General features: G+C 42.9%; 1 protein-coding gene across 4 annotated transcripts in view; it reads right to left on the bottom strand.

Annotated features, from left to right (window-relative positions):
• Nucleotides 1-357: 357 nt before the first annotated feature.
• RPIA (ribose 5-phosphate isomerase A) overlaps nucleotides 358-13,237 on the bottom strand; it is a 30,476-nt gene continuing 17,596 nt past the window's right edge. The window contains exons 5-10 of one of the 4 annotated variants that reach the window (XM_036445710.2): nucleotides 12,951-13,015; nucleotides 11,659-11,727; nucleotides 10,832-10,973; nucleotides 9,408-9,507; nucleotides 6,114-6,119; nucleotides 358-668 (exon numbers count right to left, since the gene is read on the bottom strand). In XM_036445710.2, the coding sequence (XP_036301603.1) occupies nucleotides 6,115-6,119; nucleotides 9,408-9,507; nucleotides 10,832-10,973; nucleotides 11,659-11,727; nucleotides 12,951-13,015 (381 nt within the window). In that variant the 3' untranslated portion in view covers nucleotides 358-668; nucleotide 6,114. The remainder of the gene's footprint in view (nucleotides 669-6,113; nucleotides 6,120-9,407; nucleotides 9,508-10,831; nucleotides 10,974-11,658; nucleotides 11,728-12,950; nucleotides 13,016-13,237) is intronic. The other 3 variants (XM_045584197.1, XM_036445709.2, XM_045584198.1) reach the window with 3 other exon arrangements.

Here is a 13,237-nt window from a genome sequence, read left to right as displayed (position 1 = left end):
AAATAAAACAACAAAAACAAAAAAAGACTTAGATTGAAAAACCTGATGAACAATATTAGCTGTTGATTGTAGTAGAGTCGGCGATACGGGAGGGGAGTGGACTGACAGTTCTCAGGGAAAGGGGGAGTGGTGGATGCAGGAAGAGACTGAACATAAACTGTGCACCTATGGATGAGGACAATGGGGAGTGGGGAGGAGGTGGAGGGTAGGGTGGGAACCTGGTGGAGGGGGGAAGAAATGAGGAACCTTTGTAATAATATGAACAATAAAGACTGATTAAAAAAAAAAGTTTAAAAGACAGTCCCCCTCTTTTTTATTTTGGTAAGTGCTTTATATAAAACATGAAATCAAGTTGTATTTTAAAAACACAGCACTTTTAATAGTAAAAATATATTTCTCTTTTTAAAAAAGACATTTAATAACAATACAAGAAGGCTGGATTTCACTCCCCACCCCACCACACCATGCCAGCAGGACCTTGGCACAGATACATTAAGGCAAAGGTCGGAAGAGGCGTGTCCACCTGCTGTGGGCAGGGATTCCAGGTGAGCACACTGCACACCTGTAGCATCAGCAGAAAGGCTTCTCCCGCATGTTCACTGAGCCGTCCTGCATCCCAAAATAGACCCTCTCAGCCATGTTGATGAACAGACCTGTGTCCACCACACCTGCAGGACAAAGGACAGAAGGGAACATTAAGTTTCAGCTTCCCAAGGCAAGAAAAGAATCAAAGATTTCAGGTTCAGTAGGAGCAGTGACCATCAGCAACACTGGACAAATGAAGAGATTCTGATTCTCATTATTTCCTCTTACAATTCCTTTCTTCCCTACTTTCTTGGCTCCCTTTCTACGCCCATATATAGCAAGCTCTCTCCTGCTCAGAGCCTTTGCTCATGCTGCTCCCTTTGTCTGCACTAGTCTCTTTGAGAGTTTCAAAACTGCCTCTTCTCTGTTCTCCAGATGCCATATGACAGCCCTTTTCCAGTTGAAAGGTCTCCCATGACTACTCTACGTAACCATTCCCAGGTACTCTAAATCAAACCTTACAGGTTTCCCCAGAGCCCAAGGGGATATTTGCAGTGTGAATACCCAACCAAAGACCCCCATCAAAACCTATAAGCAACTCTCTAAGTCAGAAGACAGACAACCTAGCAGAAAAATGGGCAAAAGACTCAGAGGTTCTCCACAAAAGAGGTTATCCAAAATGGCAAATAAACATGAAAAATGGGGGTCAGACAAGACAAAAAGAAATGCAAATTATAACTCTGAGACCCCACCAACTGCTCCCCAGGAAGAGTAGAATGAAATTTGATGAGGATGAAAAAAACATTTCTACACGTGGACAGAGTAATTGGCAAACCACTTTGGAAAATGTTTGTTGATATATTCTCTAAAGCCAAACATATCCATATCTAATGATCTAGCAATTCTACTCTAGTTATATAAGCAACTGATGGGAATACATATGGTCATCAAGATACATGTACAAGAATGTTCACAGCAGTACTTTCCCTAGTAGCTAAAAATTGGAAACACACAAATCCTCTGCTCATCAAGAACAGAATGAATGCCCTAGCTGGTTTGGTTTGGTGGACAGAGCATCGGCCTGTGGACTGAAAGGTCCAAGGTTCGATTCCAGTCAAGGGCATGTACCTTGGTTGCGGGCACATCGCAAGTGGGGGTGTGCAGGAGGCAGCTGATTGATGTTTCTCTCTCATCAATGTTTCTAACTCTCTATCCCTCTCCCTTCCTCTCTGTAAAAATTCAATAAATTAAAAAAGAGAATGAATATGCAAACTTTCTTTCACACACATAAATATGATGGAATACTATTCAGCAATAAGAACTAACTACAAGTGGGAGCAACCTGTACTGAAAATATTTACATCATTCAGTCAACCCTAATCAACTGGGCGCCAACCTCCCTTAGAGCAGAAAACTTAAGTATAACTATTTAAGCAGTACCTAAATTGGCCCTCCACATAAGCTGGGCTAACCCTTGGACAGCATGAATTTCAACCACAAACGTTAACTGAAAATTCTGCATATAAGTGGACTCACACAGTTTGAATCTTGTGTTATTCAGTTTGTCAACTATATGCACATATGCTACAATGAAATGATAGTGTTCAAGTATCAGAAAAAAGTTTAATGGGGAAAGTGGCACCTACATAAGTTGCTGTTAGGTAAATTGGTACAATCCATGCAGGGCAATTCAATACCATCTACAACACAAGATACACATATCCTTTGATCTAGTGACTCCCTTCTAGCAAAGGACTGGAAACAAATATCCCCTAATGGAGAGCTGGGTAAATAAAATATAGAATAGCTATAAAATGAAATGTTATGCATTATTTTAGAACACTGGTTTAGTGGTGATAAACTCCACTAATAAAAAAATCTCTTTATTTCTCCTTTGATTTTAGATGATAGCCTTGCTGGATAGACTTGTCTTGGCTGAATGTCCTTGCTTTTCATCACTTTGAATATTTCTTGCTAACCCCTTCTGGCCTGAAAAGTTTCTGTTGAAAAATCAGCTGACAGTTTGATGGGAGCTCCCTTGTAGGTAACTAACTGCTTTTTCTCTTGCTGTTTTTAAGAGTTTCTCTTTGTCTTTGCCGAAACTGGTTTGGCTCAGTGGGAAGAGTGTCAGTCTGCGGACTGGGAGGTCCCAAGTTCGATTCCGGTCAGGGGCATGTACGTTGGTTGCGGACACATCCCCAGTAGGGGGTGTGCAATAGGCAGCTGGTCGATGTTTCTCTCTCATCGACGTTTCTAGCTCTCTATCTCTCTACCTTCCTCTCTGAAAAATCAATAAAATATATATTTTTTAAAAAAGTTTCTCTTTGTCTTTAATCTTTACATCATGGGAGTCATCTTGTTTGGGACTCTTTGTACTGTGTATCTATGTCCTACACCAAGTTAGAGAAGTTTTCGGTCATTATTTCTTCAAATAGATACTCACGTCCTTATTCTCTTTTCTTCTAGTACTCATATGATACGGATGTTGTTATGCTTCATGTTGTCCCAGTAGTCCCTTAAATTATCCTCTAATTTACTTTTTGTTTTCTGCTACCTTGTCTTCCAAATCGTTGACTTAATCCTCTGCTTCACCTAATCTGCTGATTCCTACTAGTGTATTCATTTGTTATTGTATTCTTCATTTCAGACTGATTCTCTGTGATTTCCACTGATTCTTTGTAATTTCCATTTTTTATGCTTACTATCTCTTTAAGTTCTTACTGAGTTCATCCATTCTTCCCCTAAATTCCTGGACCATCCTTATAACTATTGTTTTGAACTTTCTGGTAGATTGCTTGCCTCCATTTCATTTAGTTCTTTTTCTGAATATTTCTCCTGTTCTTTCATTTGGGGCATATTTCTTTGTCTCCACGTTTTGGCTGCCTTGCTGTATTCGTTTCTGTGTATTAGGCTGAACTGCTCTCTCCCAGTCTTGGAAAGATGGCCTCATGTAGTAGGTGTGGGGCTCAATAGCACAGTCTCCTTGATCATATGAGTTAGGTGCTCTAGGAATGTCCCTTGTGTGGGTTATATGAACCCTCCTGCTATAGTTGAATCGTGATTACTGTTGGCCCATCCGTGTGCAAAGATGGCCCTTGGGCTGGCTGAGGGTTGAACCCGAACGTAGTATATGAGGTACTGTGTGGGGGCTGACCCACAAGGCAGAATTTGCCTCAGCAGGAGCTGGTATCTGCAAAGATCTCCCTTTGGGTGTGCCACTTGAGAGCTAATTCCTTTTGTATAGATGTATGAAGCCTGCCAATGGATGTACTGGTTCTAGGGCCTCTTGGGAGAAACATTAATACAGATCAATGTCAGGTGCTACCTCTGCCTGCCTGTTTAGAGCTCTAAAGCAATACATAGTTAGTGGCTGTCTCTGCTGGGCCTCAGTGCATGTGGGAAGAGCCAAGCTGGGCCTGAGGCAGAATACCTGAGCCTGGGTGCTGCGTCTTTAGCTGATCTGCCCCACCTGCTGGCTGCCCATTAAACTCAGCCACTAAAAGAGCATGCACTGCATGAGTTACATGAGGCAGGTTCTCAGTGAGTCATCAGGTAGGAACCATAGGTATTCTCCAGATCTACACAGGTTTCACTATCAGTGCCAGTGCTGAAATTGAGGGAACTCAGCAAAACTGTCAGGGTATCCAAGTACAGCTGCCTACCTGTCAGATGCCCACAAACCTTAGTTGTAGGGCAGGGTCTCAAGGAGTCATCAGGGTGAGATCAGCATAGTTCATCAGGCTAAAACAGAGTAAGATTTTTTCATGCAAAGGGAGGGTTCTGCACAGGAACAGTGACCAGTCAGTGTGTGCAAGGAATAATTGTCTTCACCTGAAAGCCACACGGCTCAGTCTCTCCCTGTGTCTCCGACACCTTCTGAGGCTTAGGGCCCTCCTTGAGAGTCCCTCATGAAAGACTGCAGCAGGAGCCCAGGCTGGCTGCAGCCAGCAAGGTGTGAGCTTGGGAGGGTGGGGCCACAGAGTCAGGAGAGTGAGGCTAGTCATGCAGTTATTTTAAAAAGAATAAGGAAGCTCAATTGACTCTTCTGTATTAATCTCTAAGACAGGAAAAACTAGGAAGCAAAACCTATATCTAGCATGCTTCCACTTGTGTAAAAGGGCTGAAGCCAAGGATTTAATCATCAAACTGATTTGTTCACTGAAAAATGACTCAGGGACACAATTTTGGTAACACTGGCTGCCTGCAGAGAATGAAAGTTGGAGAGGTAGAAGGAAGAGATTCTTCGCTGTTTACTCTTGTAATATTAAACTATGTAAATTCAAAAGAGTAAATAATATTAAACTTCTAAAAACACCCCCAAGCCCTAGCCTGTTTGGCTCTGTGGGTAGAGACTCAGCCTGAGGAAAAGGGTCCCAGGTTCAATTCCAGGGCACGTACCTCATTTGCAGGTTCAATCCCTGGCCCTGTTCAGGGTGCCTGTGGGAGGCAACCAATCGATGTGTTCACATCAATGTTTCTCTGTGTGTGTGTCTCCCACTCCCTTCCACTCTCTCTAAAAATCAATGGAGCCGAAACTGGTTTGGCTCAGTGGTAGAGCACTGGTCTGCGGATTGAAAGGTCCCAGGTTCGATTCCGATCAAGGGCATGTACATTGGTTGCGGGCATATCCCCGGTAGGGAGTGTGCAAGAGGCAGCTGGTCGATGTTTCTCTCTCATCGACGTTTCTAGCTCTCTATCCCTCTCTCCTCCTCTCTGTAAAAAAATCAATAAAATATATATATTTTTTAAAATAAAAATAAATGGAAAAATATCCTCAGATGAGAATTAACCAAAAAAATTTTAAACAATAAAGACACCCCCAATAAAACCAGTTATTTTCAATAAAAAGCCACCAGTTGGAGAATAAATCTGCTGAAACACAAAGTTCCCTGCACTGAACTATGTGAACATGACTGGAGCCTCACAAAGATAAGCCAAGTGGTGACTCAAGACCCATCCTCTTCAAATTTCTGTAATACAAGGTGACCAAAAAGAAAGTCATAACAGGTTCAGAAAATGTTTCAAAAAAAAAAGAGCAGAGATGAATGGCAATAGTTTAAGGTCTCCTCATGTAAGAAGGGCAGAGGTGGCTCAGAATTGACCTGGGGAAAGAACCCCAGTAGCTCTGACCCTTCTAGAGAGCCTGTCTTCTCTAAGTATAACCCAATGAAATATCCAAGGGGATGCATGGTTCAGCTATCCTCTAAGTCAGTGTTTCCCAACCTTCTCTCATGATGAGAATCACCTGGTGGAGTTGTTAAAACACAGATTCCTGAATCCCAACTAAGAAGTGCTAAACTAGAATTTTTGGGAACATATAGGTAAAATTGTATACTTAACTTAGTGCTCTAAGACAGATTTTATATACAGAGCACTAAGTTAGGTATGCAATTTTACCTATATGTTCCCAAAAATTCTAGTTTAGCACTTCTTAGTTGGGATTCAGGAATCTGTGTTTTAACAACTCCACCAGGTGATTCTCATCATGAGAGAAGGTTGGGAAACACTGCTCTAAGTGACCTTATGATATCACATGGGATAAGATAGGTGACAGGAACAGAAAGGGAAACTTGCCCTGCTTTTACTACCTTAATCTTGGTCCAGCAGCAAGTATTACAATGGGCCAAATTGGGAAGAGGAAAAAAATAAAATCACACAGATAACCCTGGTCGCAATGTACTAATAATTTCATATCTAGACTTTCCCCCCCCGCCCCATTTTCTTCACTTTAAGTTCTTAAAATTTTAACCATCTCTAGGTTGTGACTTGTACTTGAGGTGAAGAGCAAAGTACAAAAGAAATTTTCTCACAAAGGACATCTCAATGCCTCAATAAGCCAACAAAGGTCTGAGCAGGAGCAGCAGAGACAGTGGGAATGAGAGACCTTTCCACAGAGGAGCAGGGCTGACAGTGGCGAGCTGTTTCCTACCTGCCCCCTGGGTTGCTGTACTATCATTAAGGCAAATCCTCTTACTGTACTAACAGTGACCTGTATATCTTATCTTCCTCCTGCTTCTTGGCTCTTTAGTTCTTCCACTAAAAACATAAATGAGAGAATAAGCATAATTCAACACATTTTTTAATTTAAAAACTAGTGGCCTGGTGCACAAAATTCGTGCATAGGGGTTGGGGAGTTCCTTAGCCCAGCCTGCACACTCTCCAATCAGGAACCCCTTGGAGGATGTCTAACTGCTGGTTTGGGCCCAATCCCACTAAAGGATTGGGGCATCCTTCTGGCAATCTGGGACCACTGGCTCCTAAGTGCTCACCTGGCTGCCTGATCGCCCCCAACTGACCTCCCCTACTGACATGATCTCGCCCCCAACTGCCCTCCCCTGCTGACCTGATTTCACCCCCCCCCCACCCCGCAATTGCCCTCCTCTGCTGACCTGATTTCACCCCCAATGGCTCTCTCCTGCCAGTCTGATCTCTCCCCAAATTGCCCTTCCCTGCTGACCTGATCTTTCCCCAACTGCCTTAAAACCTCTCCTCAGCCCCCACATTAGGTTCTGCCTTCACAGTTCACACAGATTATGTTCTGATTGGTTGTTTTCTATTCCAGTCAGCATCAAAAGCTCCACCTCCTAGGCAACCACTGACTCCTCACAGTTCACCCAGATTTGGTTGATTGGTCGGTTTCTATGTCAGTCAGCGTCAAAAGCTCCGCCTCCTAAGCAGCCATTGGCTCTTCACAGCTCACCCAGATTTGGTTCTGATTGGTCAGTTTCTATGCCAGTCAGCATCTACAGGCCTATCTCTGGGTCTGATCAGAGAGGTGGGGCTGATCAGCAGTCCCAGCGGAGACCCAGAGAGAAATAGACAGGCCCGGAGAGAAAGAGAAAGGCAAGAGATGATCAACAGCTGCCACAGAGGCTATGGATCAGACCCTGCTTCTCTCTCCAGGCCTAATATGCAACCCCCTGACTGCAGGACTGACTTCCGGTGTTCAGTCAAGCCTTCGGTTGCTGTAATGATAGTACAGCAACCCAGGGGGCAGGTAGGAAACATATATACACACACACACCCTGTTTCCCCAAAAATAAGACAGTGTCTTATATTAATTTTTGCTCCCAAAGATACGCTAGGTCTTATTTTCAGGGGATATCTTATTTTTACATGAAGAAGAATATGGTACACATTTATTGTTAAATGAAAATAAAGGAAATTTATTACATGTATATGGTGTGGTAGTACGGTAGTTGTCAACACAAACCAGACAAACTGTGAATCCTACAGTATCAAGAATTTACTCATTTATTCAATGACAATCATGTCATCATCTTCTGGAACATCATCATAACAATCCAACTCCTGAATTTCCTGGTGAATTTCTTGTGACTCCATTTCTTTCAGAATCAGTGGACCAAATCTCTCATGTTTAGCCTAGGGGGAGCCTTATTTTCGGGGGATGCCTTATATTTCACTCAGAAGGAAACCTGTAAGTAGGTCTTATTTTCAAGGAAACACATATTATATATATTTATATATATATATATATAATCGATATATATATAAAAATAAAATCTGGTAAAAAAAAAATACTCAATGGAAGCTTAAAATAGTGAACTAAAGTAAGGGTAGAAGAATTAGCTCTTTATTACATGGCATATACTCACACCATTTTCAATCCCAAATACCATGGATACCTTAGAATTTAGTATTAATTAATGGTGAATATCTTTTCTTTCATTCATTAAACATCGACTTGTGTTTTACTCAATCCTCCCAACAATCCTATGAGGTAGGTATTATTATAGAATGAGCCTTTTATAGAGGAAGGGACAGTAACTCACAGCACCAAGGCCATACTGGATGGAGCAGGGCTGGGTCAGGGCCTGTGCTCTAGTAGTCTGATTCAAGATCTATCAGCCATTATCATCTGCTAAATTGACCTTCTCTGCCACATTAGCTAGTTCTGGGCCTAGAATAGGGGTGTCGAACTCAATCAGAGAAGGGGCCAAAATCTAAAATCCAGCCTAAATCGCGGGCCGAATGGTTTACTGAACAGTCATAAACTGTCATTGTGATGGAAACGCAGCGGAGTGCAGTGATGACAGCGCGGTGCAGGCCACATTGCAAGGCCTGGCGGGACGGATTTGGCCCGCGGGCCTTGTGTTTGACACATGTGGCCTAGAATATTCCATGTCATGGAATATTGGCAGCTAGGATCTTAGTCTCTCAATATGTAAGACTAATATTTCCCAGCTCTCCCTCATTCTTTTGATCCCCTTACTAGCTCCTCCAATACACACTCATAACTCACCTCTACACTGCCCATCCAGCCTTACCCAGGGCCCGAGAACCATGGTTCTTCACTGCTCCAAATGTTCATGTCAACAGCCCCTCTGTGACCTGGCTCTCAAAGAAATAAGGACTAAAAGTTCAGGCCTAGAGGGATTCCCATTTTGGTACTCCCACTTTGGTACTCTGGCCTTTGGGCACATCCTTTAACCTTCCTCAATCTGTGTCCATCCTATAACTATGCAATCTAACTGGGAGTCGAAAGAGATAACTGTAAACACTCAGTTCAGGGTTCAGATTACACTATGCTGAGGCACAGCTCAAAAACTACTTCTATTCATAGAACCTCCCCACACTCCTCAAAAGACACAATCTTGTACACTATAGACTCTTGGTATTCCTCTAGCAGAATTTAGCACATGCCACCTTATTTGCAGGTATAACTCTATTCAACCACAAAGTTTTCCTCTGGTTTATTCCATATGCTGTAAATGGGAGCATTCCTATAACATGTGGCACAATATCTTGCCTGTGGTCTGTATTAATGAATGTGGGTGAATGGAGTCCTTTTCCCCTACTGCTTAAGCAAAGATCTTGGGAGGAAAGGCTCTATGTAGGGGGGTGACCACCACCCATATTACCTGGGGTCATTTTGATAGCTGTGTTCACTTCACTCTGTTTGTACACCTGGTCAAACTTCCAGGCCAGGATAAAATTCCCATTATCTGTCACCACAGGACCCTAGAAAGTAATTTTCCAAGGATGAAGATACAGGTAAATAGAGAGGCACAGAAAAGTGGAAGCAATAACCAAAGACACTTATCCTAACTAACCCACTCCAAGCAGTACTTCCACCTCATGCTTTCTAGAAGGAAGTGCTGTGAAGCAGTACCGAGCAAAAGCTTTGAGGTCAGGATTTGAGTGTAGACCTCAGAGGAGCCACTGACTCCTGTGAGCCTCAGATTCCTCAACTGTAGGAAGGGAGCATGCCATACTTCACAAGGCTGCTTAGGTATAAACCACATGGGTAAGCATTTGCCACAGTGAATGCTCACAGTGAGAGTTCAATATTTCTTAGTTTCCAACACGGCATGATATTCTCAGAGCTTCCCATTAAGTGCCAGCAATAATATAAAATGAGACAATGTTATTTCACAATTCAATTAGGGAGTCCCAACAAAAAGAAGCAGAGATGGGTTCTGAGGTCAAATAGATAGGGGGTAGTTTCAGTTAGTCCAGAATTCCTCAATAGGTTTAGGCACAAGAAAATGTTTAGGACCACAAATGCTGATAGATCACTACAAAGACAAAGAAACCAGGACTCCCCTGCAGACTGGAGGAGAAGGGGTGGGTGCTTAGTTAAGATGTCCATAAAGGCAAGATGCTGAGGATCTTGTCTGGAATAACCCCAGCTATGAAGGAGAACCTCTAAGAATCTCTTCCTGGCCTTTCAGCTAGAAAGGGAGCCAGATCAGATCTCTATGCAACAACTTTGATTAGGACAATGATTTTTAAGTCACAAAAACCAGGAAGAAAACACATCAAAATAAAAATGGCCCAGCTAGCATGGCTCAGTGGTTGAGCATCAACCTATGAACCAGGAGGTCATGGTTCGATTTCAGTCAGGGCACATGCCCAGGTTGCAGGCTCAGTCCCCAGTGGGGAGCATGCAGAACCCTGAAAAACTTTATGCTCCAGGGGCTTCCCCAAAGCCCAGTTTGGCAGATGTTAATCAGGGTGGTCCAGAATTCAGGTACAAAGGTCAAATCACCTGAGGAACATCAGCCCCAACAAGAAACAGAAAGAATCATTTCCCCACTTGTACAGAAGATAACACTGCATTAAGTCTTATCTACAAGTCTGAATATAGGAACTAATAAAGAAGCACTCTACAAATAAAGACATCAACTTAAAGTAAATAAAGGCTTGCTGTCTGGTCAGGCCCAGAGGACCTAATGAAATAGGAGTACACTGAGAGCCTGGGAACACAAGGACTTTCCCATCACTGATGCAGACACAGTACTGAGACCCTGGACTGTCCTCAAGAAACCTCACCACCACTTACTGCCTTGTTGATGGCCATTCGAAGTTCAACCACACCCCCGAACTTCTGAGTCACAGCTCGGCTCACTGGGACATAAGCCATGGGGATGACCTCGATGGGGATTCCCTTGTGCCACTGATCCCCAAGGTTCTTTGAATCTTTCCTGGAAATAGAGTAAAAAACTACAATAAATATAAATAAGCTCAATGGTACAGATAACACCAAATTTAAGAATGGTGTTAATTTATATGATGAAATGGCACAGGAGGCAAACAGGGATAATAGAGGTTTTAAATGCATCTGAAGTAACAGTAACAAAAATGTGGAAATTTAATTATGACTAGCTTTGTGTGGTATACAGGTGTTTATTATTTAGGTTCTTCCCACAACTATACTTCACAAGTAAGTACTTAGAAAAAAAAAAATAATAACAGCCTCAGCGTAAGTCCTCTCACAGACTCCTTAAAGGAGAACCTGAGAGACAGGTCAGATTATCCACAACAGGAGTCACACGTGACCCTGGAGGAAACAGTGTGCTGAGTCACTGCCCTTGGGCAGTGCTTGCCTGGCTTCCTCTGAGGCTCCCTAGGAGGATCAAATGAGTGACATATGACATGCTCTGCTGACAAGGGAGACAAGCTACTCCTCCTTCCAAAGGACACTTAAAGAGCAATGTCTCCCCTCCCTTCAGCATGAAAGCAGATCATAAAACTCCTCGACACTGCCTAAGTCCCAGGCAGGAGTCTCAAAGTCCCACAGTCCCTCCAGGTCCCTAATTCATCCTCTGTAAAATGCAGATGAGGCCCAAGTCTGACCTCCTCCTTCGTGAACAGTTCAGAACACTATACCTAAAGTCAGCAATCACGATGAAGTGACTGGCATAGCCCGCCACAATCTTCTCCTGGGTCAGGCAGCCTCTGGAAATGGGAAGAAGAAAATAAACACAGGGCTAAGACAAAAACTCGATTTGAGAACTAGTCAGATACAGAAAATCCAAATTCACTCAATACTGGTACTTAAAGAGAACCTCACTTTTTAATTCTTAAAGGACATGACCCATCCTGCTATGCAATGAATTGAATTGTGTCCCACCCAAATTCTAAAGTTGAATCTCTAACCTGCAGTATGACTGAATTTGGAGGTGGGGCCTCTAAGGAAGTAATTATGGTTAAATGAGATCATATGGGTACAGCCCTGGTCCGGTAAGATGAAAGTCTTAATGACCAGAGAGTTACTTACTCTCTCCCCTCACCATGTGAAGACACAGTGAAAAGTCAGCCACCTTCAGTTAAAGAACCTTCAAAACTAATAAATGTCTGTTGTTTCAGCCACCCAGGCAGGCTTGGTGTTGTTACAGCAGCCAAAGCTAAGACACGGTCTTTTCACCACATGGACTATGGAAAACCTTAGCTTGTGTCTGGGAGAAACCCAAAAATGAGATAATGGTTCCCAGTTAGACCAAGCCAAATGCCATCTAAGATGCGTATGTGAAGAAATCCCAAGCTTAGGGAAATATCTGAGCATGGGGAGGCGTCTATAGCTTAAGAAAGGTAAGCTTGGAACAATCTGTCTTATAGGCTATTTGACAGTCAGGGTGATGAAACAGTGAGAGCACAATGAGCTTTTAAATAAATTTTGTGTCATTTCAGTCTACTTGATTATAAGAACCAGCAGAACAGGAAATTCTGCAACTCACCCTTCCCTAAACCCCAAATCACCACTTAAGAAACACCTGATGTTTTCTACATGAATGAATACACCATCACTAAGTACTCAGAGTTAAGAGCAGCTTTAAAGCAAAGATCACACACTGATGCCCACAGATATAATAATCTAGCCCCAGTAACATGCTTGTTTAGCTCGCATAATTTTAAAGCTTGAAATCACAGAAGAATGTGGACACGGAGAATCTATTAGGATGAATAATCTCATTGAATTAGCCCAGGTTCCTAGTCACCAAATTCTGCAACTAATGACCAGAAATACCAATTTAGCTCTCCAGCCATAGCTCTTGGCATCCTAGTAGAAAGACAAACTCAGGTACATCACAGTGGCAATTTGCTTCTTCTGCAATCCATTTTGCTTTGCTAAGAATTAACTGGCAGATACTCCTTAGCAAGAAAGTCACCACAATACTCACCCACCACCCTTGATGAGATTGAGATCAGCATCTACTTCATCAGCACCATCAATGGCAAGGTCGATCTGTATTGGAAGAAGGGAAGATAGAACAGCCACTATGTCTTTGAAGGGAAAGTTTTGTACTAAGGTTGAGCATGCAATAGCTTTATCAGGCCTCAGCAGCCTTCCCAACTAGCTAGGTACAGTTATCTGCTTTTAACCAATCAAGACCTTAAAGCTCTGAGAGGGTAAACTATTCTCCTAGAGTCACCGAGAAACAAGCATGGGGCCTGGGAACCACCCCTG

The sequence above is a fragment of the Pipistrellus kuhlii genome, unplaced genomic scaffold (assembly GCF_014108245.1).
Source record: "Pipistrellus kuhlii isolate mPipKuh1 unplaced genomic scaffold, mPipKuh1.p scaffold_m20_p_2, whole genome shotgun sequence".
Taxonomy (NCBI): domain Eukaryota; kingdom Metazoa; phylum Chordata; class Mammalia; order Chiroptera; family Vespertilionidae; genus Pipistrellus; species Pipistrellus kuhlii.
This window is presented reverse-complemented; position numbering and strand designations above follow the sequence as displayed.